Genomic DNA, 25,327 nt, shown 5'->3' with positions numbered 1-25,327 from the left:
AGTTGTTTTTAACCGTTTATGGTGAGTGGGAGCCCCTTCACGACTTTGGCTGCCTACCATATACATCACGCTCAGCTTTCCAAGGATCTCGCACGATGACAAGAGCTTTCCCTGATGCGACACAAGGATTAAGACTAGACAGGAGCAGAGATCATTATTTCTGTTGCCTTTCTCTCAGGAAGTGATGGTGCAGTTTTGTTGGAGCAGGTCAAACAACAGCCGGCTTGCACATGATCATCAGAGGCAGCACTGTTTGCATTGTCTTCATTATTGGGTCTCAATGGCCCTCAATCCAACTCAGTTAGATCAATGGGGCTCTCTTCTCTGATAGGGCCTCTGAGACGCCTATGGACACTGCAGTAAGTGGGAGTCACATACAGCCAAGAAAAAGCCATAATCTTTTATTTCAAACAAAATCTCAAATATTTACTTTAGCCCGAACAGGGGACAGATAAGCGCTGGTTCAATGCTGACATCTGAGCAGGAAGAATAAGACCCACGAGCCAAGTCCACTTCTCAACATTTCTTCCCAGCGTTCAGCCCCACAGGCTTTAGGTGGGGGAGTGAGTGCAGCTGTCTCTGCTGGTCTTTGATGTGATGTCAGAGGTCAGCTGTTCTTATCTGTTATTGCCGGCTTGGGAAACAGATAAGCCGGACATCTCCAGAGAGCTGCGCTCCATTGTCCCGTTCTGATGAGTTTAAATCCCTGCTCCTCTTTTTCCCACTAACCCCAACAGGCCAAACCTCACACCCTCCCCTGTCCTCTGGCACAGTACAGTATCGCCCCCTGGCAAGGGCCCAGCCTGTCCTTCCTCTCCTTTCCCAGAGGCCTTCCGGAGGTACTGGAGAGCCGACTCGAAGGCATTTCTGGGAAACGCCGCTTCCCATCCGTACTGGCCTCCCCTGACATGCCATCCATCAGCCTCGATAATAATAATAATAATAATAATAATAATAATAATAATAATAATAATAATAATAATAAACTTTATTTTATATAGTGCCTTTAAAGGTGGCTTCTCAAAGCGCTTTACAGGATGACAATAACAATAAATAAGAAGACTACAACAATAATTAAGAAGATTTCACAAGATAGGACACAATTATAATTACAACAATACAACAATAACAATAGAGGAGACCGTGGAAGGTGGTACTAAGAAGAGCAGAGGGGTGAAGAATGGAACCAGTTAAGTAAAGGCTTTTCTGAAGAAGAAGGTTTTGAGTCTAGATTTGAAGGAGTTTAGAGAAGGTGACTGTCTAATATCCTTGGGCAAAGAGTTCCAGAGCTTGGGGGCATAGCAGGAGAAGGCCCTGTCGCCCATACAATGTAGACGGGCTTGGGGGACAGTAAGGAGGGCAGAATTTGAAGAGCGGAGGTTGCGAGGTGGGGAGTAGGGCGATAATAGTTCAGACAGGTACTGAGGTGTCAAGCCATGTAGAGCCTTATAGGTGAGCATGAGGATTTTAAAGTCTACGCGGAATTTGACCGGAAGCCAGTGCAAGGACTCCAGGATAGGAGTAATGTGAACACTTGCACTAGACCTTGTCAGGATTCTGGCTGCTGAATTTTGGACATACTGCAGCTTGTTCAGAGTAGATTTAGATACCCCAGGGAGTAGAGCATTGCAGTAGTCAATTCGATACCTTTCTATTCCTCACGCAGCCGAGCGTTAGTCCGCAGATGGCTCTTTCATTTGTCCGAGCACTGAAGGAGATGGCTGCAGTGGGGGGTGAACGAGCACAAGCCCAGGGTGGGCACCTTTGCTGTAACCCCACGATTTGTACTATATATAAACAGTATTGTCAGAAGCAGGGACTGGGTTTACTTTTCACTGATCCAGCTGCCAGGAGATGCTATTTGATCTGCAATGTGGTGATTAAGTAAATAATTCCCTACACTTATCTAGCACTTTTCTGGACACTCCACTCAAAGCGCTTTACAGGTAATGGGGTCTCCCCTCCCCCACCACCAATGTGCAGCCCCACCTGGATGATGTGACAGCAGCCATAGTGCACCAGTACACTCTCCACACACCAGCTCTCAGTGTGGAGGAGAACAGAGTGATGAAGCCAGTTCAGAGATGGGGATTATTAGGAGGCCATGATTGGTAAGGGCCAATGGGAAATTTGGCCAGGACGCTGGGGTTACACCCCTACTCTTTTCGGGAAATGCCCTGGGATTTTTAATGACCACAGAGAGTCAGGACTTGGTTTTACGTCTCTTCCAAAGGACGGCGTCTTTTTACAGTATAGTGTCCCCCTCACTATACTAGGGCATTATGACCCACAGAGACCTTAGGATGAGTGCCCCCTGCTGGCCCCACTAACACCTCTTCCAGCAGCGACCTTAGTTTTTCCCAGGAGGCCTCCCATCCAGGTACTGACCAGGCTCACACCTGCTGAGCTCCAGTGGGCTGCCCGCTGTGACTTGCAGGGTGACATAGCTGCTAGCAGTATAATTGTACTGACCTTGATGTTACTTAATCGTATGGAAATTTAGAATAAACTTGAACAATCCTTTTATTCTTAGAGGGTCACACTGGGAGTGAGGCAGGACTACACTCTGGAGCAGGGGACTCAGACTCAGTTCCTGGGGAACCTGGTGTTGCTATTTTTCCACCCATGTTCTCAGTGACATCATTGGTCTAATTATCTAAATAGCTGACTAATAGCCTAACCAGGCTCTGAGGTGGTCTGAGGTAGTTTTAATGAACCGAGGAGCCTTCTAATTTAGAAAATATTTAGGTTAATTGATTACTTCAAGGTACCAGGAACTGAGTTTCAGACCTCTTTGGTTGGCATGCCAGTCCACGTTCTCAGGTAGTATTTAGACACACCAAGTCACCTGGACAGCATGTCTTTGGACTTTGGGAGGAAACCACAGAAAAATTCTAAATCCACATAGAAGGTGCTCCAGGTGGAATTAACTCAAGACTTAAAGACTTATTGAGGGCGCACATGTAGTGACAGGACTACATTTTTAATTTAGATAGATACTTTATTGATCCCGTGAGGGAAATTGCAGTGCAACAGCAGCTTAACACAGACAACACAGCCCACTGTAACGCAATTATACAATACATACACTACAATCAGTACAGCCAGTGAGAAGTGCACTAAGAAGAGTTACGCACAGTCCAGAATATACAAAGAACAAACCAGAACAGTACACAAAACATTGGATTGCACAATATAAATATAAATGTATTGTAGTCCCTGGTATATATTGCACAAAAACGGTTGTAACCGGGAAAGCCAGATGTAGCAGACAGTTTACTGTTTAGTCCAAAACAGGTCAATGTAGCCCTGCGTTGTACAGTCTTATGGCAGAAGGCAAGAATGACCTCCTGTAGCGCTCCCTGTCGCACCGTGGTTGGATCAGCCTATTGCTGAACGTGCTCTTCATTTTTACAAGCGTGTCATAGAGGGGATGGGAGACGTTATCCATGATGGCCTCTAGTTTGGACACCATTCTCCTCTCAGCCACTACCTCCAGGGGGTCCAGGACAGACCCAATGACAGAGCTTGGTCTTATAATGCGCTTGTTCAGCCTGTTAGCATCCCCTGCTCTAATCCCAGAGCCCCAGCATACCACCTCGTGGAAAATGACGCTCGCCACAACCGACTGATAGAACGTATGTAGAATCTTACTACATATGTTAAAGGACCTGAGCCTCCTCAAGAAGTAGTCGGCTTGTGTAAATTAGTTTTTTTAATTAGTAAATTCGTTTTAATTGTGTCAATTTGTGTAAAAAGTAAATTTGCCATGTGGTCATATACTCAGCTTGTGGCAGAAAACGTTGGGCTCTGCAGTTTCTCTTTCATTAGACTATGGCAGTGATCTTTTCCCATCGTGTCGATAAAAGAATCTGAGACTCCCAGTTTAATTAATTCCTGGATTGAAAGACTTTAGACTTTTCTAACATGTTAGCTGATCCTCAAACCCTTTCACAATTTTCCACGTGAAACCAGAGTAGAAAACTGAGTCTGCTTTGTGAGACATAGCGGGTGTTGCCTGTCTGAACAGCAATTAATCACAAAGAGGCCACTTCCCATGGTGTCATGGTGAAATTATTTTCAATCAGATAATATTTCATTGTCAAAACGTTTCTTCGCCTCCAAAGCCGATGTGAAATCGATTTAAGCTTTCTAAACATTCTCTGGATTCTTTTCCTGAGGCTAATAGTTTCCTCAGAAGCGACTTAACTAGACCATGAAACCGAGGACTATAACAGAAACCGTGAGACAGCGCCACCTAGTGTGGAAATCTGCCAGCTCGCAATTTCTGAAACATTGGGCTCGTTCCAGCGGTTGAAACACGATAACTATCGCATTTTTTAACAGCTTAATTTATTTTGATAATATACTCTACCACGCAATAAGTGGTACACCACAACCCCTCTATTTAATCTATATTTTAAAGCAAACGAGAAACCTCATAATTCGCAGTAGTGCTTTTCGGAAATGTGAACAATGACTTGGGCTCAGTGTCCCAAACAAAACTGTTCTTTGCTACTAGGACAAGAATGATACGGCCGCCTTTTGGCTGGCTAGCATAAACTCAAAATTAAGACCAACACTTTCTGGTATTCCTTTCTTGTGTTGAATAATACGAATTGCCTGGGGCACCGTTGTGTGGAGTTCGCATGTTATCCCTCCTCAAGGTGCTCTAGATTCCTACCGCAGTCCAAAGATGATGTCTAGGTTAACTAACGTATTTAAATTGTCCCTAGTGTGTGCGTATTGGCGACAATGGATAACTAATGTTTAACTTCGTTAAGGACTAAGTGGAACCAAGGTTTGGCGAGTAATGTTTCCCCCCGACTTGCTGTGCAGGCGTGCATCACAGGATCAGTCATTTCGGGCGCAGGTTGGTCAAAATTACTTCGTTCACAGATTTTTCTCGTTGCCAAATCATGTGATTAACAAGGTGCAAATTGTCAAGATTGAATAAGTAGTTTTAAATGAGCTATTTACTCGAATGCATGTTAAATGACTCGCCTTCTTTTAGCTTTTTGCTCTGTTTCAATGACATTACGAGATTTTAATGTCATTACGAGCAAGTGAGCAAACTAATCTGATTGTATTCATTCGCATGGTTGTTAAAGAAAAACCAGAAAGTTATTAAAGCTTTGTCGTCTTGTCTTTGTTATCTTGAATATATGGTATTGCATTGCATTGTAGATGAAAATCTACGGCATTTGTTAAATTATATTTGTTCTACTTTGTTTTACCAAGATAAAAACGGTTTTCTCATCATTTGAAAATCCACTTCATATTTTGTTAGTCCTGCACAATTTGGAAACAAACAACCGGTCTGTCCATATAGATGTCTTTGCATACTTACACTTAAAATAAACTGACACCTCTATACGGATAATTGGCTCCGTGATTTTGAGGGGTGAAATTCGATACTTGGTTACAGTGAATCGTTTCGTCTTTTCTTCCAACTGGATTCGATTCCTTACGCGCCCGCTTTGGAGGGACTGACTCAGTCTTGCCAAAAGCATCCCCTTTTTGCTGATTTTTCAGCAACACAGCAGATGAAGGGACCAACCGCTGGGCTGGCCGTGTGTTCCCCGAGGGATCTCAAAGTCTTAAAATGGCATCCAAGAGAAGAAACACTTTGTGTTTTTACACTTGTTTTAACAATCGAGAGACTTTCTGTAAGTAAGAATTCCATTGTGCCAGTACATGTACTGGTTACATATGGCAATAAAGTTCAAGTTCAAGCTATACAGCTGCAACTGAGCTTAAAGTTGTCGACTGGTGGCGACAGCACAATCAGATTTGCGGAACTGCTTCCCAGGAATTTCAAACAGACCCGCCAGGGGATTTGGGAGAGGGTGCACAATGAGTTGGATCCGAGAGTTGCTCCGGTCTCTCCACGCACGCGGGGAACTGTGATCTGATTCCACAGACGTTGCCATTTTTTGCCTGGACGCCCAACGAGAGAAATGCTGGACGAATCCGTCTTGAAAGTTGCTGCGGAGTGGCACATCAGCGACGGCGCGGCCTTCGATGGCTGGCTCCGCGACAGGAGGGACAAGACCGGGAGCGTCCCACAGGAGAGATGTCACGGAGAACCGAGGACATTCCGCTTGGCAGTTAAGGCCCACAGCCAGCGCCACTGTGAAGATGGCAGTAATAATAATAATAATAATAATAATAATAATTGCTTACACTTATATAGCGCTTTTCTGGACACTCCACTCAAAGTGCTTTACAGGTAATGGGGACTCCCCTCCACCACCACCAATGTGCAGCCCCACCTGGATGATGCAACGGCAGCCATAGTGCGCCAGAGCGCTCACCACACACCAGCTCTCAGTGGGGAGGAGAGCAGAGTAATGAAGCCAGTTCATAGATGGGGATTGTTAGGAGGCCATGATTGGTAAGGGCCAATGGGAAATTTGGCCAGGTTACACCCCTACTCTTTTCGAGAAACGCCCTGGGATTTTTAATGACCACAGAGAGTCAGGACCTCGGTTTTACGTCTCATCCGAAGGACGGCGCCTGTTTACAGTATAGTGTCCCCGTCACTATACTGGGGCATTAGGACCCACATGGACAGCAGGGTGAGCGCCCCCTGCTGGCCCCACTAACACCTCTTCCAGCAGTACTGTGCTGGGAATATGGCTGGGACGGCGGCGATCCTCGATCTGAACCTGATGAGGGCCAGCAGCAGTGTCTGTGGGGGAGGTGTCGGGGAGGAGGAGGATGGGTTTCACCGTCGCGCTCAATGCACTGGCATGGGGCCGAAAAACGGCGGGTGCAAATCTGGATCAAGTCAGGGCGCCAAAATCCGGGCACCGGCGTCGGCTGATCGCGCTGGACAGAGCGCAGGGGCACGTGACCCCGGGTTCTGAAGGACGCCAGGGAAGATCAGGACACATCCGCTGGTGCAGCAAGCTGATCTCTCCTGGATGGCGCCTCGCAGGGTCAGCTTTGAAGGAACTGGGGGGCGCAGCGATGCCAGGGGGGCCGCCGGAAAACGGGGTGCTCCCCCAAGGTGCCAACAACTGGGTATCGGAAGCCTGGGCTGCCCTGGACAAGGAATCCGTCCGCCGTTGTTCGAGAGTGGCGGTATCGGCCTGGCGCTGGATGGCTCCGGAGACCCGGTTCTGCACCACCGGCTGCTGGAAGCCGCCACTGACGGCACCAGGCCCGCGGGCAGTAGGGGGCTCCTTGCCTGCGACCGGAGCTGGGGTGACTCACGCGGTTTGGGATCAGAGTCGGGACTGGGAGTCGGACTGGGACATATTTTGAATCTTTAAAACGCCGAGAACTCGTGACCCAGCCACACCTTTCCGTCTCGGACCTTGTTTTGCTTCTCAGAAGGTGCTGTGGGTTTGGAATGTACTGTTGTCCGCTTGTTCAGGAGGTTTACCTATTTCGTACCCGACACACTGACAGTGAAACGAGCGTTTAGAACAGCTCTGTGTGTTACAGTCCGGCGTTTCGGACAGGAAGTTTTCAGAACGGACAGTGCCACATTAAAGTATAATATCTGTGATAATGTTTGTGAAAATACAATAAATTATTTTACCGTGGGTATGAGCTGGATCTTGTCCTTTTGATAATTACGAAGCAAAGTATTGCTGTAAGTTGCTTTTGCTCTTTTCTTTAATTAAGTTAAAATGATGGCACAGTTTGATTATTTCCTTCTTTAAGGATAAGATCACTTTATAAGCCATATACAATTTCTTGCATCAGGAATGTGTTTTTCGCAGACCCCAGCTTGCTCTCCATGAGACACACAGACAGGGAGAGAAGCTTGGGGTCAGAGTGCATGGTCAGTTATTTATATGGTCCCCCCTGGAGCAGTTGGGGTTAAGGGCCTTGTTCAGGGGCCCAATAGAGTAGGATTCCTCTGCCAGCTGTGGGATTTGAACCAGCAACCTTCCAGCCACAGGCGCAGATCCTTAGCCACAGAGCCACTGCACCATCCTTTTGCTCGACCTTTGCACTTTACAGTGCCTTGCGAAAGTATTCGGCCCCCTTGAACTTTTCAACCTTTTGCCACATTTCAGGCTTCAAACATAAAGATATAAATTTTTTATTTTATGTGAAGAATCACCAACAAGTGGGACACAATTGTGAAGTGGAACGAAATCTATTGGATTTTTGAAACTTTTTTAACTAATAAAAAAATGAAAAGTGGGGCGTGCAAAATTATTCGGCCCCCTTGCGTAAATACTTTGTAGAGCCACCTTTTGCTGCGATTACAGCTGCAAGTCGCTTGGGGTATGTCTCTAGCAGTTTTGCACATCGAGAGACTGAAATTCTTGCCCATTCTTCCTTGCAAAACAGCTCGAGCTCAGTGAGGTTGGATGGAGAGCGTTTGTGAACAGCAGTTTTCAGCTCTTTCCACAGATTCTCGATTGGATTCAGGTCTGGACTTTGACTTGGCCATTCAAACACCTGGATACGTTTATTTGTGAACCATTCCTTTGTAGATTTTGCTGTATGTTTGGGATCATTGTCTTGTTGGAAGATAAATCTCCGTCCCAGTTTCAGGTCTTTTGCAGACTCCAACAGGTTTTCATCCAGAATGGTCCTGTATTTGGCTGCATCCATCTTCCCCTCAATTTTAACCATCTTCCCTGTCCCTGCTGAAGAAAAGCAGGCCCAAACCATGATGCTGCCACCACCATGTTTGACAGTGGGGATGGTGTGTTGAGGGTGATGAGCTGTGTTGCTTTTACGCCAAACATATCGTTTTGCATTGTGGCCAAAAAGTTCGATTTTGGTTTCATCTGACCAGAGCACCTTCTTCCACATGTTTGGGGTGTCTCCCAGGTGGCTTGTGGCAAACTTTAGACGAGACTTTTTATGGATATCTTTGAGAAATGGCTTTCTTCTTGCCACTCTTCCATAAAGGCCAGATTTGTGCAGTGTAAGACTGATTGTTGTCCTATGGACAGACTCTCCCACCTCAGCTGTAGTTCTCTGCAGTTCATCCAGAGTGATCATGGGCCTCTTGGCTGCATCTCGGATCAGTCTTCTCCTTGTCTGAGCTGAAAGTTTAGAGGGACGGCCAGGTCTTGGTAGATTTGCAGTGGTCTGATACTCCTTCCATTTCAAGATGATCGCTTGCACAGTGCTCCTTGGGATGTTTGAAGCTTGGGAAATCTTTTTGTATCCAAATCCGGCTTTAAACTTCTCCACAACAGTATTACGGACCTGCCTGGTGTGTTCCTTGGTCTTCATGATGCTCTCTGCGCTTTCAACAGAACCTTGAGACTATCACAGAGCAGGTGCATTTATACAGAGACTTGATTACACACAGGTGGATTCTATTTATCACCATCAGTCATTTAGGACAACATTGGATCATTCAGAGATCCTCGCTGAACTTCTGGAGTGAGTTTGCTGCACTGAAAGTAAAGGGGCCGAATAATTTTGCACGCCCCACTTTTCATTTTTTTATTAGTTAAAAAAGTTTCAAAAATCCAATAGATTTCGTTCCACTTCACAATTGTGTCCCACTTGTTGGTGATTCTTCACATAAAATAAAAAATTTATATCTTTATGTTTGAAGCCTGAAATGTGGCAAAAGGTTGAAAAGTTCAAGGGGGCCGAATACTTTCGCAAGGCACTGTAACCTTGCCTAATATGGCACATGGAATCTGCCAAAGGTACTGGAAAAAAGAATTTAAAGACATCCGCCAACAGGAAGCAGGTATTTGGGCTGATCAGCACGTTTGGTTGCTAGTAGCTAATCGCAGCCAATTCGTCTGCAGGTACTGGATTCAAACCCATGGTTGGGCAGCTTGTTTCATGCTCCCACAATCATTCATGAAGTCTGTCTCATCCTCAGTTTTAAATGCACTTCTCTGTATTTTCCACTCGTGTCCTCTGCTTCTTGTCTGTAGTTTTGCCCCTCTCAGAGAGAATGACCGTCTATTGCCTGACTCTTAATTGTGTGTTCCAAGGGCAAACCTCCTGATCTTTAGAAGAAGTTCATGGCACTACGCTCATTACTTACTCTCCTTGCTTGAAAGTTTCACAGTACAGTCAGTGTTAGGATCAAGAGTCTGTCCTGATAAAAAACAAAGTGTACAGCATGTTGCAATTTTTAAGATATTAATTAAATAGAATACCTTATAGTCAGAAAAAAACACATTCGGAGTTTTTCAGGGGCATCACAACATTTTCCATTTCGAGAGGCGGTTACCTGTTGTTCAGAAGGCTGTGACTGACTATAACAGCTCAAGACCGTCGAGAGTTTTGTTTCTCCCCCCACCAAAAGTTGCATTTTAACAAAAGCTTTGACTGAACCAGCTGAACCCTTTCCCCAGGCTGCACGCGGACAGCGGCTTACTGAGAGCTTCGCCGAGCTCTGGCCTGCGGCCCTCGAGGTTCCCTGCTGCCCCCCCTTGGGCCCGTGACTGGTGTCTTCCTCACCGGCGGCGGGCATGGATCAGGACACCCCAGAGGAGGTCTTGGCCGACTTCAAGGAGAGGCGGCTGGGGGCATGGGGCCTCCTGCAGATCGCCGCGGGCACTGGGTTGGCAGCCTATGCCGTGTGGGTGGGCCTGCTCATGCCCGGCTTCAGGAGGGTGCCTTTGAAGCTGCAGGTGAGAGAGTCCACAGTGTGCTCTTTTTAAAACGGGGTTCTCCTAACCTTCAGCTGGACTGCGACTCTCGGCGGTGCTGCAGGGGTACCCCACAAACGGCAGTTAACATTCCTCGCTTTTATACTGCCCACGGTTTAGACACGTTTTGTGGGCTGTGCAGTTGTTTTGGCATGAAAGGAAAAAGAAATATAATTTTGACTGGCTGTGCTTTTTTCTCTGATAATGGGTAACGGTCTGAAAATACCCAGATGTCACTCAAGAGCATGCCCGCGTGTCTCAGATCAGGGGTGCAGTGGGAGTTAAGGTCTGTGAGAAGCAGCCAGTGTATCCTGTGAGTCATTAAAGAAATCCCAGTCTAACAAGGTATAGAACAGAGGTCACATTTCCAGCTAAATGAACATGAGATGATGAATTCTCTTTAGACTCCTTTTATCTTTTTGTGTGTTTAAAATTCCAGTTAAAAAACTAAGAAATTGTACAGAATTAAGGATACCAAATACAGGAAAGCTATAAGGGACTTCTAGGCTTCTAGGAAGACCAGGTTTGCGAGTAATAAAGGGAGGAAGTGTTGAGATTTAGGGTGAGAACACCTGGTTTTAGCAGAGATTGGCAGATATATGTGGCCTTGTTCTCGCAGTTGGCGGTGGGGAAGTGTGTTGGCCTCAGCGTGACTGTAGTGCCTCTCTGCCCCTGCAGGTGCCCTATCTCCCTGCCAGCCGGCAGCAGGTGCGCAATGTGATGACGCTGTTGAAGGGGCGCTCAGGGGGCATCGTAGATCTGGGCTCTGGAGACGGCAGGATAGTAAGTACCCCACTCTGGGCAGTGCAGGCCAGGGGCAGTGGGATAGTCCGATATCCTGCCTAAAATCAGCCCGATGTATCTGTTCTGGACCAGGGTTTTTTCATCAAAGTATTCATGCCTCTAAAGTCCAGTCCGAAAGATAAGGATAAAGTATAGTATGCATCAGAACTGCTTGGGAAAAAAGCTCTTTAAGCAAGACTTAAATTTCAGAGGTCTCTGAAGTATTTAGACAGGGAGATCCATAGGTGTGCTGCTCACGAGAGGCTCTGTTGCCTATTGTGGGGGGGGTTGTGGCCAGTTCGCAGGTTAGGATCTGCGTGTTCATCCATGGCTGTGTCCAGGAGGGTCTGATGGCGCTGTCCTGTGTGTCAGGTCCTGGAGGCGTACAAACAGGGCTTCCGGCCCGCTGTGGGGTACGAGCTCAACCCCTGGCTCATCCGCCTCTCCAGCGTCCACGCCTGGAGAGCCGGGCACTATGGGAAGGTGTCCTACCTGCGACAGGACCTGTGGAAGGTGAGCGAGGCATGGGCTTGATTAGGACTATCTCCAGCCTGCGGTGTGGAAGACCGTGGAGAGCAGCAGAAACAGCCTTAAGCTGCAACTGGTAGATCCAAGAAAAGCTCATTTAACAGTGTACACATACTGTATGACACAACACAAATGACTTGTTTGCTGGAAACCTGAAGCTCTTGCAGAAAGGATAAGTAGAAGCCATCGTTAGGGCCACAATAATGCACTGACACCCTACAAAAAAGTATATTACGGAAGCATCAGAGTCTGCATTCAGTTAAATGGCTTAGATTGTCATTGTGACATTGATTGCATAGAACTGGGTATTTCGTCTTTTTTTACCTCTATGACCTGTATTGGTGCAGGTCTGCTGAAAGCATTTAGCTGTAACCGTACAGCCAATGCAGCTCTCCAGTGATTCCATTGATTTAAAAAATCCATTGCACTACAGTATACTGTAGTAGGAGTGCACTGACATGTGGCCGTTAATTCTGGTGTCAGTCAAGATGAAAGCACCTCACTTGCACTTGTCATATTCAGTAGGTATTTATTTCTCTTGGGAATATGAAAAGGACTTTTCCTTTTAAATGTCTCCCAGTCTGTAGTTGTCTTTGTGTTTTTCAGGTCAGTCTCGCGGAGTATAAGAATGTCACTGTGTTTCTGGCTCCCAGTGTGGTGAGTACTGCAAAAGGTTAATTTTTCTCGGTCAGTAAGCTGCTAGAGTACATGAGAGTTCGTGTCTGTGTGTGAGAGAGCAGGAATTGTTGTGTTGCAGTCTAAAGAACTCTCGGTGTGAGAGCAATATATGATGTGCATCCTAAAGCATGCTTTTTGATGTCAGTCTTATATTTTATTTTGAAACACGTTATTTTATTAAATTGATTTTTTTAATTAAAAGGCTGTGCCTTTTGTTATTTTACAACTCCGGTCTCCTGAAATCGGGGTGTTTGCAAGAACAGATTTTCCAAAAGGAAAAACTGTGCTTGTCAAGTAACCTCCAAATCGTCAGTTCTAAGAGATCTGGTCTTATAAGACGTCCTGTAAGAAGATTGCGTGTCAGTGTGTTAGTTTCAACAAGCTGTCTTGTCGTTGACTGTGTTTGTGTCATTTTCTTACAATGCTCAATCCCAGTGAGTCTGTATGTTCAGAATTAGTCATATGTGGTAATCCAGATTTCATGGTTTATGTTTGATTATGTATTATCCCTTTAAAAGCTTTTAGAATGAATAAAAAAATGGTAAATTTGAAGGAAGTGTCTATAATCATGGCATTGGTGAATCCTTAATCAGGATAGAGGCATCGTTAATGTCAATAATATTTATAAAAGAGATCCTACTGGGAACGACAGCAAAAACTCAAGAAACTGAAAATCATACTTGTAAGACTGCTTATGTTCCCCTGCTGGCCTTTGGTACAGCCAGCTCCTTAAAGAGGAACTGCAGAGCTCTTTTTGTATGTTGGGGTAACAAAGAGTCCGCACTGATGAGCGTGTTTCAAACCACCATATAAGTAATATCTACATAGTAACACGTAAAACCTCCAATTTACATCACAAAATAGACAACATTTCCAGGTATGCGCAGCACCATGGCCTGCGATTCAGAACGAGGCAACAAATTTTTCGGTGAGGTGAAGCAGCCCTACTACATTGTAAACAAGCGGGCTTGTGAATACGTCTCTTTTAATCAAATTTCATTTCGAGACGGTTCTGCCAACAAAAACTACTTACTTGTTAACTATGCATGCAGATCATGCTGAAACATTTCTGTGGTGAAATGTCTGCTGCACAACCTATTAGTCATTACAGTGACTAGTGAGCAGGAAGGGTCGCTTACATGCCGACTTACAGCGCTTTCACAAAGTTCCCAATTTTGTGCTCGATGTGAACTTTGTCCTTTTTTTTTCCTATAGCGCCAATGAATAGATTTTGTTACGGAGATTTAACATCCGGTCTGAGAAATTGGGACTGCAGTTCCACCCCGTAATTGCGCTAACGGCCCAGTGACGGAAGTGGTTTCCTCCCTCCCCAGCTCCCGCTCCTGCAGGAGAAGCTGCTGGCGGAGTTGCCTGAGGACGCCCTGGTGGTCTCGGGCCGCTTCCCCTTTCCTGAGTGGGCGCCGTGCCGCGTGGAGGGCGAGGGGGTGGACCGGGCCTGGGCCTACCTCGTGCGGGAGTGCCGGGGCCAGCGTGCCGCCCCGAGACCCCCAGCAGCAGAGACCGGCGGGGGGCACGACGCGCTCACGAAACCCTAGACCCTGCGGATCTGTTTGGCCTCGCTCCTTATGAAGCGACTGCCTCACTATCGGTGAAATTTCAGACGCGTATTCAAAGGTGGTGTTTTTAAATATGATATACTTTTTAAGAACTGGTCGAATGTGCATCTGGTCTGACAGTTCCTGCCGTTTTTGGGGGGGACACTTCTGTGGAATTTTAAACCACACTGTATCCCCCAGCAGACCTGTCACAGACCTATACCTGAACTTCAGATTGCCAGCATAATTGAGAGGGCTGGTCAGTGGGGTGTGAAAACAGGGGATCATCTCAGAGACTTTGCTTAAGCCTGTCTGGGAAGAGTCACTCCAGAGAACGTCGATGGCTTAGTATTTTTAAAAAAGATTTCAGACAAATGTAAACAGATTTTTCATTGATTAATTTTTAGATCAATTTTTAACAGAAATATTGCTGTAAATATGTTTTTCTGGGTATTTCTTTTACCAGTTGTGGAATATATTACAAAGCCAACCCTAACTTATTATATATTAACAAACATTTAATGTAAAAAGTGAAAACAGCTAAAAGATGATGAGCCATTCTGCAAATCACGGTTAATGTTTTAATGATTCATAAGAAATTGAGGGATAGTTGCACTTATTTAGATTATTGTTTTGTTTAAAACATGTAGCTGACTTATTTAGGATCACTCCTGTTAAGTGGCTCTGGGGTGGTACAGTCACTGGTGATTAGTGGTGCTACTTTAGAACTGTTGGGTCCTGGGTTCGTTTCTGGGCAGGGGTGCCTTCTGACTTCTGGAGAAAGTGGTAATGCAGACCAATAAAAAGTAATGAAGAATCCAGAGTGGAAGATCAATGGTCTGTTTTTAAATATTTAACCTAGCACATTTCTGGGTCTTGCAACACCTATAACATTAATCTTGATGAAGTGATTTGTGACGTTGAGAAAAAAATATATTTTTAGTAAATGAATGAATTAATAAAATGATTGCTTGATACCTCTTCAGAACTAATCCAATCTGTTTGGATTTCATGTAGTGCTCATGCACTAATGGAAATGTTAACTAGACTAAAACATGACTTAAGAATTGTGTAATTCCAGTCATTGGCCAGAGCATTCCTACTTAAAGTGCTCGCTTTTGGGCCATTTTAGTTGTATCTGCAGTGGTATACTAGCAGAGCTGTCTCAGGGTTGAAAATGGCACAGGTGCCCCCAGATGTGGCCGCTGTTGTGGGGTTCTTTGTGAAACGGGCACCCATGGGTGTGTTGGGAGGTGCCCAGGAGTGTTTGCATTTGCCCAGAACTGGTTAGAGTTCATAGCTGGGGTTCCTCTTGGCGTGTCGCAGAAGGTGGGCCTCAGGGGCGTCAGCACTGTGGGCGCGGCCTGTGTCCGTGCCCAGGAGCTTCCTCAGTCGTGTGATCTCCTGCTTGTACCTGAGACAGAGAAAAAGAAACAGTAGGACCACCTTGAGCAGGCGGTGAAAAATTGAAAAATTGCGTTGATACCTGTAGATTGAGATACGAACTAAACCCGATAATGTTAATCCATCCATCCATCCATACATCCTTTTTCACTGCCTCTTTTCCTGGTGAGGGTCGCAGTGAAGCCGGAGCCTACCCAGCAAGCAACGAGCGCAAGGCAGGGTTCACCCTGGAGGGGGCGCCAGTCCATCGCAGGGCAAGTGCAAGGCAGTCACACATGGGGACAATCTGGAGGCCACGGTAAGGGCCGAGGAGGGAAAATTTGCCCCGGACACCGAGATAACTCCCTACTCTTATCGAGAAATGCCCGGGGATCTTTAATGACCACCAAGAGTCAGGACCTCGGTTTAACGTCTCACCCGAAAGACAGGATAATGTTAATAGTATATTTAATTTAAAATGACATCCTTGCACATAGGTACTAGTGTTTCTGCTTAACAAGAAAAACAAGAACAGCACAATTCTATAAATATTGTGAGTAATACGGTTAATAAATCCACAGTTTCAATTCAAACGGTTTTCTTTCCCTCTGAATTTGCAAAGACAAGGGTAAATGAACAGTGATGTTTGTGGAAGGGTGTTGTTACCTGGCCAGGTGCTTATCCACATACTCCTGCAGCTCGGAGACCTGCTCCTCAGCAACCGTTGCCCGGGTGATTAGCTGAGCACGTTCCCTTTCCTGTTCCTCCTGGAGAAAAGAGAGAGGCAAGGGAGAGTTAACCTGGAGAAAACTGTAACGTCAATCTTTTTTTTTAGATTTCAAGTAAGAGCCTGAATATTGCTGTGCTGCCCCCACATTCTGCTACCCTGGGTTCTTTTTAGCCTACCTTGTGGGCTGCTTAAAATTAAGGCATATTGCCCAGGGAAAAAATGTGTTGTGTATTTAGTGAAATTCAATGTGAAATCTTGAAAATATGTGTAAGTAAAAATGAGGTTGTCCTTTCCCACAGGTAATGCCTACACTTACCTGGGTGGAATGTGTGAATTCTCTCAGCTGCTTCCTGATGTCAGCCCAGGCTTCTTCAGAGGCCTTGCCCCCTGTTCCTGACCTAAAAGACAAACCACATTTACCAATCTAACCACATCTAATCAGTTCAGATACTACTGTATGTACATAATGGCCCTGCTTTGTTCCAGGGCTGTGTATGTTCTGTTGTGTTAGGTCTACTTCATAGAATAACTCTATATAGTTTGATGAAATGATTCATTTTCCAACAATCCCTGGATTTCAGGTGACAGCAAGGGTTGCTTTCCTGTGAATTGGACCATATGGTGTGAAATGACCATACTGTCACTCTGAATACAGACCTGCAGGGTCACGTCCTCTGTGTAAATGAGAAAGATTTACAAAAAAACAGGCCATTTGGAAACCTTTATTATTGTGTAATATAAGGTCCACCCCTTTCTTAATATAAACGAAAAAACCCGAAACAATCCTAGGGTTTGGTAATAAATAGATATGAATTCAAATGATGAGTACTCACTCCTTGAAGGTGACACTCGGAGGGTGGATCTCAAGAATACTCTTCTGAAAGACACAAGGAGATGAAAACTCAAGAGGATTATAAGGGATGGTGAGTGATACGCACAGTAAGGCTACAGTGTGCTCAGTACAAGTTCAAGTTCCAGTTTATTATCATTATACTAATATACAGGTATATGGTATAACGAAATGCTATTTAGCTAGCTCTCGGATGATACGTAGTACAAAAAAAACAACAATACAATTGTATAATAAAAGAAAGACAGCGACAACAGGTAACAGGTCATGTGCAAAACAACATCAGATGTGCAAAAACATGCATCAACAGAGTGAAAAAAGGATAGAAAATTATGGGGAGTGAGCTTCTTGACATGTGAGGTAGAGGTAGATTTCAATGTGTGTTTGAGTTTTTGGTAAGAGAGAAGGCACTGTGAGGTTCAGATCGTAGGTGAGAGAGGCTTAATAGTTTGATAGTGCGGGGGTAAAAACTGTCTCTGAGTCTGGTAGTCTGGGCCCGAATGCTCCGGTAAGGGATAGGCTGCAGTGTGCTCAGTAGCTCTGTGGTAAGCGTACAGGGCTGTGGTGTTCAGGGGTTCTGTGGTTTGTGTGCTGACTCATTAGATGCAGCGGTACAGCAGTGTGTTGCAGTAGCTCTGCAGCTAGAGAGTATGGATGAAGGCTCATCTACTTACCTGCTCCTGTGCGTCCCTCAGTTGGCTTTCCAGCCTGGCCTTGTCCTCCCGCAGCCTGGCCAGCTCAAGGCTCTGTTCGCCCTGCAGCTCCCTCTCGGGGAGGCTGAAGTGAGACTCGGGTGGCCCAGGGTCCAGACTGCGGTCCCCCAGAGCCAGGATCTGCTCTCGCCGCATCCTGGGGGCGGGGGGACACAGGTGAGGATTAAAGGGACATAATGCAGTGCAGTTGGTCAGCATGACTGAAAGTAAGGGCCTGTGATCAACCAAGATCCATCCTGAGTAAAAAGAAATGACACCCTGATAATCTTGTTCCCAAGAACATAATGGATAACCAGATGGCAATCAATATCAAAGATCCCAAATTATTTTAATGTAAGAGCAGTTACAAACACTAGAAGGCCATTTGGCCCAACTAGCCCATTTGGTAGTTGGTAGTTAACTGATCCAAGGATAACATCCAGGCTTTTCTCGAAAGATGCCTGGGTATCGGCTTCCACAACATGGCTGGGCGGCTCGATCCACCACTTCTCCCACCGCCCTTTGAGTGAAGAACAGCCCCCTCCTCTCCGTTTAAACACACTTCCATATTGTTTGTGGGGGGGGGGAATACATCTTTCTACAGGACCGATGCATGGAACTTCAAAGCCACTCTAAAAATCATACACGGGTCAACCTTAAAATAGAACACCAGGGCTCTACGCAGTCAACATTTGGAATGCATGTGAGGGAATGGTAGAGGCGACCAACCTGTAGGCGATGAGCAGGGTTTCATGGGTTCTTATAAGCTGCTGTAGCCTCTTCTTATAACTACGAGCGGCGCTGGCGAGCTGTTCTTCCCTGGACCTGTAGGAGGCTCTGACGTCCTGCAGCATGTTGTCCACGAAGTTCTTCATCTGAGCACGCTCTGGGGCTCTCTTGGTTCCCGCGGCCCCAGCGGAAGCATCCACGTATTCCTGGAGCCGGGGACGGAGGAGGGGATCAGCCCTTGCCATGTCTCATCAGAGCTGACCTCACCTGCGTGACAGCGCCCAGCAAAGCCTGGGACGACACTGGAGAACTTCCACCACCGTGGCACTGTTGTCAGTGTGAGTCATTATTGCTCTGTGTCTGCAAGCTTTCGGCTGGAGCAGCGGTCTCCTGCCCTGGTCTGGGAGAGCTCCAATCCAGTTAGTCTGGCAGGTGTCCTGTAAGCTATCGAGAGATCAAGCACGTGCCTGATCAATTAAGAGATTTCTAGTTCTTGAGGGAAGAAGAGCACTTAGGATTTAAGTCCTAAATGATCTGTAAAACACGTCATTTTAACAAATCGCAATGTTATTGTTCCATATCTTTAAATTTTGGTAATTTGATGAAGACCTTAAACTCCTGCTGGGTGGGTTCTCTCCAGGACCAGGGCCTTAGTGTAGCTAGCAGGTCAAAAGACAATGAAAAGTCATATTATAAAGAGGGCTGCCAAGTGTCATGTATCAAGCTTGAGACATGCATTTGGATGTTACGCTAATGCAGGACTGGAATTTGGGATGTTTGCGTGGTGCTCTTTTGTTTGTGTTCGACTTGTCAAGTTCTATAGTTGTGCACAACAAAAGTGGGATCTTGTGAAATGTCAGTTAGAGTGGTAGAGGGTCAGAGAGTGAACGAAAAGTCCTCTCTTTTTGTTTTTATATTAAAACTGTGTTCCCGATGAAAAACAAATTAAACTCAAGGGATTCAATCATCCCACTAGCGCAATGAAATACTGGTGAAATGTGGTGTGTTGCACCACAGGGAACCCCAGAAAGAGAAAAGGTTACAGTAAAGAAGCGGTTCGGTCGCATTTTGCTCTTAGCCTGTTGATCGGTGGGTGGTGTGCTCAGGTTCGGCGATACCAGCCCTTACTCACAGCGAGGTCCTGGAGATAGCGGACCAGGCGGGCGCGATACTCCTCATTGAGCTCCTTCAGCTGGAGCTGCAGCCTCGAGTTCTCTGCCTCCACCTCCTTCAGCTGACTCTGAGAGGTGAGCAGGGCCTGACGCACGGGGGAAAATGCCAATGCAGCACAGAACAAATCAGACAAAGCCAGCTCTCACAGCTGAGGGCAAGGTGTGTTTGATCTCTATCTCCCTGTTCCTTAAAGCAGCCCAAACCATTAGCAGAAGTTCCCAGTGGATACTGGCGATTCTACAGATAGCATATGCAATGCATAATCTATTAAGCAGGAGAAACTGCCTGAATCAAGTAAGCCTGACTGCCAATAGTACTATGTTTTACTTTCAGAAAAAACTTGAGTCAGTGGTTGTATGCAGTAACATAAGAAAGGCTGCAAATGGCTGGGTATACTGCCAATCTTAGTACCTTAACAGTCCTCACTACTCATCAGCATCCACTACAAGACAGAGAGGCGGGATATGTGCCCGGGCTGGGCGGGGCCTCACCGCGGACTGCTCCGCCAGTTTGTGCTGGGTGTTGCGGATGGCTCTCTTGTTCTCCTGCTGCTCCTTGCCCATTGCCACCCTGAACGGAACAGCACAGAACACGCTAGCGATCAGTCGTTTCTGTCACCGACCGTTACACACAATAACATCCGCTGCACAGTCAGGGGAGGAGACTCTACAGTCTACAGAGCTTTTATTCGAATTATTTTAGTCAATTCTAAGTATTTAGGCACAATGATGGCACAAATCCAAATAGAACACCTTCAGTGCAACACTAATATGTCTTCCACTTTGGGTTGCGTCCGATTCACATTTGACCAGGCTGTCTGGAATACTTTTTCATCGTCCGGCAGATAAGGAAGTCAGGAAGGCAGGAAACGTGGCACGCAGCATGCAAACGCTCAGAAATGCTGATGACAGAAATTAGTCATTCTCTGGCACTGATGAGACATTTTTAAACCTATGACAGTCCACAGAATGAGCAGAATGAGGGACAATCCTAAAGGTGAACAAAGGAGGGAGAACAAGGATGTGTGGGTGTCCTGGGTCCCTTCAGTCCTCAGACTCACACTTTCTCCTCCAGCTTGGACTGCTGCTCCTCGTAGCTTGTCTTCATTTTCTCCAGCTCCTCTCTGATCTGGTCCTGGTGTCCCAGCAGCTGGCAGGAGAGAAACAGCACAGCATTGCCTATTTTGACAGCAGGAAACTGCAGGGCGAGTACTTAAACACTTGTGGGTTGTTATTTATTTGGAGACGTCATAGCTTAATCTTCAATAAACTCGGTTCCCCTTTGAAATGAAACCCTTATGCTTCTGTCAAACTTTCCTGCTGAAAAGGACTTGAGTGAGAGTGGTCCTGGACATGGACACGCACAGGAAATAGTACAAGTATGACTCGCGTATATTCATCAGCAATCACGATTGTAACAGATTAAATACTTTTCCTTTACTTTCTTACCATCGCCAATCCGATGAAGCTTGATCAAGAGCTCCTGGAATTAAGAGAGGATTTTCACTGTGCTGAAACCATTAAGCGCGGATATCTGTAGGTACAGGGGGTGGGTGGGGGGTTCTGTTTTTCCGGGGGTCATTGCATTGAAGCTGCTGGCCTGAGGCCTTTCAGGGGCCATGTGTACCAAACATTTGTGTGACTGCATTAAAAAAGAGCCCCGCAGTCCCTCAGCGAGGACAGACAGAACCTCTTTTTCACAACACAGATGCCACTAGCAGTAGACTCACGCTTTTCTCCAGTGTCCTGCGCTCCTGCTCCAATGATGCTAGATGCTCTGGCTGCACAAAGAGATGAGCGGTATTATTATTATATATTATTAAAACAGCCCATTACATTTGTACACAGGATCCCGAGGCTGCAGGCACCTCTTTATAACGAATGTAAAAGTACAAGAATTTTAGGACAGTTCCAAACAGTTTGTGGGCTTTTGCTTAAATTTAAGATTTAAGATGATGTTAAATGCCTCAACAACAATTTATTCTCTTAAATGCGGGAATCATCGTTTCAGCATCCCCAGGTGTCTAGAAGTGTCTCCTGGTTTCAGCTCCATATTTATAATCACCAGCACGGACTCACCCTAACTCTGCGCTGGGACAGACGGCTGACCACTGCCCGCACTCTCTCCAGCTCCTGGGCGGCCTCGCCGTACAGCGCCCGGGTCCGGGCCTGGCTCTCCTGCTGCTTCAGAAGGTCGTCCTGCGCCCGCGCCAGCCCCAGCAGCTCTGCACTCAGCTCCTCATTCCGAGACACCTGCAAACAGCACCACCCGCAGACCAATATATGTAAGTGCACGCCGATGGTGGCAGCTTCATGCCAAACCAGGAGCTCCTTATCCAGCTTCTCTTTTATCAGATCAGATAAATTACAGGTTGCTGTCATGTACTACATGCATCCCTTCTTGTATCTTGTATAAATTACACCAGGAGTCCTATGGTAAGCTCCTTATGCAGTAGAATCTGTTGTCTGCTGTAATAAATGAACAGCCCTATACTGGCAGCCCTATAGTCCTTCTCTCCCTTTGCTCTGTAACGCTTTTGTGAGTCTTTGTGCCTTTGCTCTTCTTGCCTTCCTTGTCCTGTCCAATCACTGTTCTCCCATCATCCCAGCTAGCTCACAAATGAGCCCCGGTCTCTCTTGTTTAAATATGACTGTTTTGCCAGCTTATATGGCTATCCTTCACTCCTTCTATTCCATGTTCAGTTCCAGCCTTGCTTTCCTGAACCTTTCAGAAATCCTCCCCAAATCCCTTGTCTTAAGAGCCCAGAATATCATTTCTGCATCGGTTTTGATACCTGTACATTAGCAGGTATAGCTGGTCCTTAGCTCCTTGTATTGGTATCCAAACTCCACTCTGGAGTCCAGACTCTATACTCTCCCTGCTCTTTATTAGGACCTCCCCAGTGTCCTGTGTCCTGCAGGCTGACCTCCTTCTCGTGCTCCTTGCTCAGGGCCAGGTAGTTGCTCTTCAGGGTGATGTACTCGTCTGCCAGCTCTTTGTGGTTCCTCTCGGCTGTTTGCAGGCGGCCCCTCATGGCCGGGTTCTCCCGCCCCAGCCTGTCCCGTTCCATCTCCAGCTCCACCAGCTGGTTCTCCAGGGTCAGGATCTGAGATGACAAGTCAGGCCAGGGAAAGGACAATGGAGGAGAACGCATAAGGTACAGTAAAGACACACAGGGTCATCTGGCACAGGCTTGAAAAGCATCTACTGTGTATGGGGCTGCCCTCTGTGAAAGGACTAACACCATAAAAGAGATAAGGTAGTCTTATCTCATGGTTACAGTGTTGTTTCAGTATTATAGATCAGATAAGATCACTTTATTGGCCATATACAATTTCTTGCATTAGGAATTCATCTTTTCGCATACCCCAGCTTGCTCTCCATGAGCCACACAGACAGGGAGAGAAGCTTGGGGTCAGAGTGCAGCCATTTCTACAGTGCCCATTGAGCAGTTGGGGTTAAGGGCCTTGCTCAGGGGCCCAACAGAGTAGGATTGCTCTGCCAGCTGCGGGATTTGAACCGGCAACCTTCCAGCCACAGGCGCAGAGCCTTAGCCACAGAGCCACTGCTAAACCCAATCTAAGAACCTGAGATGTCATGCTCAGTGGATTCAGAACGGCTCTGAGTTTGAATATATATCGGTACTTCTTTAAACGAATGTTCTTTTTACGAAAATTCTACGTAATACTACGACACATGTGAATTGTTACCCACAGTTCGAATAAGGAAAGCCAACTATGAAGAACAATTTCAAAACCTCTGCCAAATGTAGAGAGTGAAGAGGAAGGCGTCATATGTGTGCTATTACAGTTCTTTATCCATATTAAATATAACATTGTGAATCATTTCATTTTGTTTTCTGAACTGCATTTTCTCAATGCCTCAAATAAAACATTAAGTAAGGTAAAATCATCCCTCAATACCATTTCCAAGTAGTGTTTGAATCTATTTTTGTCTATACTGTACATTCTTATGTGTAGGATGTCCAGAAACGAAGCAGTCCCCAATTCCTCTGGCCAGTGTTTGTATGTCTGTGTGTGTGTGACAGCAGTATCAGCAGGGCTATCACCTTGTTCTTCAGCTCAAAGCCCTCTGCTTCATACTGCTCTCTCATGTTGTTGGTCTGTATCTGCATTTCGATGAGGTCCTTCGAGATCTGGGAGATGCCACGAAACAAGGGTCAGCAACTCAGCAGTAGAAGCAATGGCATGGAACATCTTTTGTAAAAATAATAATTGCTTACACTTATATAGCACTTTTCTGGACACTCCACTCAAAGCACTTTACAGGTAATGGGGACGATGCCTTTTTACAGTATAGTGTCCCCCTCGCTATACTGAGGCATTAGGACCCACACAGAGGGCAGGGGACACTCACCTTTTATAGGCTCTATAACAAATACATCTTAGGTTGTTTTAACTTGTAATTCAAAAGTCGGCAGGGATATGGCTGAGTTTAGGAATGGAAAGCCAATTTTCAACTTTCAAAATTCTCTTTTTGACATAAATTTAAAAAATCTTTTGTGAATCAGTTATTTTTACCAAGAACACTTTGTGCAGAAACCTTTGCTTGAAAAGTGCTATATTGAAATGCAGGTTGACTAACACCTCCACTAAGACTCAAAACATCCCCCCCCAACAATACAGACAGGAGCACTGAACTGGCCGCTTTCTGGACCTTCAGTTTCTCTTCCTCGCTGAAGACCAGTTTGGAGGACAGGTCAGTCTTGGACCCCGCCAGCTGCCCCAGCTTGTCCTGCAGGTCCCCGAGTTTGCTGAAGAGGCGCTCATTCTTGTCCCGGAGCTGGATCTGCAAGCGAACAGGGGAGTGTATCAGGCATCACACTCCTCATTAACAAGACCGGTCACACAGGAGTGATAGCAATTCCACCCATCTGGCCCACTTGGTAGCTGGTAGCTGGCCTTATCCTTCTGTTTCTTGAAAAAAGCCAGGGTATCAGCTTCTCAACAATGTGCACGGGTAGCCTGTTCCATACACCCACAACCCTTTGGGTAAAGAAGTGTTCTCAGTATTAAATGCCCTTACGCATACTTTCCAGTTGTGACCTCTGGTTTATGTTTCACTGTACATCACTGGCCTTGAAAGGTGTCTATTACATGGACGAGCAACCCTGGACCTGAAGAGAGCAACAGTCAGGCAGAATTTAAGGGTCACTCACCACATTCTAAACACGTGAACAAGTTCACGTTTAGAGAACCAGTGAAATAATTAAAAATTAAAATGGCAACAGCTGTGGAAAGTAGTTTGCATGTGTAGCACACGTTAGGCGAGATGGAGCGACAGCAACACTTCAGCACAGCTGACCAGTACTTACATTTTCATTGGTTAGCCGGGCAATGTGCTCCCGCAGTTCGTTCACGTTTCCCGAGTCTTCAGGGGAATTCATTTTTATCAGCTGGGGGAAAAATGGACTTGTTTGCATTTATATCCGACAAAACATTTGATGTCGCTCAAATGTGTGCAGTATGGGCTGTGCTCTTCGGTCACTCGCGAAAACCCCACGGCGTTTCCACCAACAGCCGTTGCTAAGGAAGTATTAGAGAGGTGTTGCAGTCCGGAAAGCCACAACAACACAACACCTGTCGCCTGCGATTAAAAAC

The 25,327-nt window shown here is 46.1% G+C and overlaps 2 protein-coding genes across 3 annotated transcripts; one reads left to right on the top strand and one right to left on the bottom strand.

Moving 5' to 3' along the window:
• The first annotated feature begins 4,732 nt into the window (after positions 1-4,732).
• On the top strand, positions 4,733-15,126 carry antkmt (adenine nucleotide translocase lysine methyltransferase). 2 transcript variants are annotated; one of them, XM_088612783.1, is made up of 6 exons: positions 4,733-4,873; positions 10,308-10,586; positions 11,283-11,387; positions 11,760-11,900; positions 12,522-12,572; positions 13,928-15,126. In XM_088612783.1, the coding sequence occupies exons 2-6, from the start codon at positions 10,425-10,427 to the stop codon at positions 14,147-14,149; spliced, it is 681 nt and encodes a 226-aa protein (XP_088468909.1). In that variant the 5' UTR covers positions 4,733-4,873; positions 10,308-10,424; the 3' UTR covers positions 14,150-15,126. The 2 variants fall into 2 exon arrangements, with proteins under 2 accessions (XP_088468909.1, XP_088468910.1); XM_088612784.1 differs by lacking the exon at positions 4,733-4,873 and adding an exon at positions 4,912-4,933.
• Positions 14,523-25,264, bottom strand: ccdc78 (coiled-coil domain containing 78). Its single transcript, XM_088612780.1, has 15 exons — positions 25,042-25,264; positions 24,384-24,515; positions 23,776-23,862; positions 22,633-22,812; positions 21,785-21,958; positions 21,436-21,486; positions 20,767-20,855; positions 20,198-20,276; positions 19,666-19,791; positions 18,534-18,739; positions 17,787-17,961; positions 17,096-17,139; positions 16,579-16,660; positions 16,199-16,299; positions 14,523-15,563 (listed from the first exon to the last, which is right to left on the bottom strand). Exons 1-15 carry the CDS (start codon positions 25,147-25,149, stop codon positions 15,437-15,439), a joined length of 1,761 nt encoding a protein of 586 aa, XP_088468906.1. The 5' UTR covers positions 25,150-25,264; the 3' UTR covers positions 14,523-15,436.
• Between the last annotated feature and the right edge of the window lie 63 nt (positions 25,265-25,327).

The sequence above is a fragment of the Lepisosteus platostomus genome, chromosome 19, assembly GCF_059453375.1.
Source record: "Lepisosteus platostomus isolate fLepPlt1 chromosome 19, fLepPlt1.hap1, whole genome shotgun sequence".
Lineage (NCBI taxonomy): Eukaryota > Metazoa > Chordata > Actinopteri > Semionotiformes > Lepisosteidae > Lepisosteus > Lepisosteus platostomus.
This window is presented reverse-complemented; position numbering and strand designations above follow the sequence as displayed.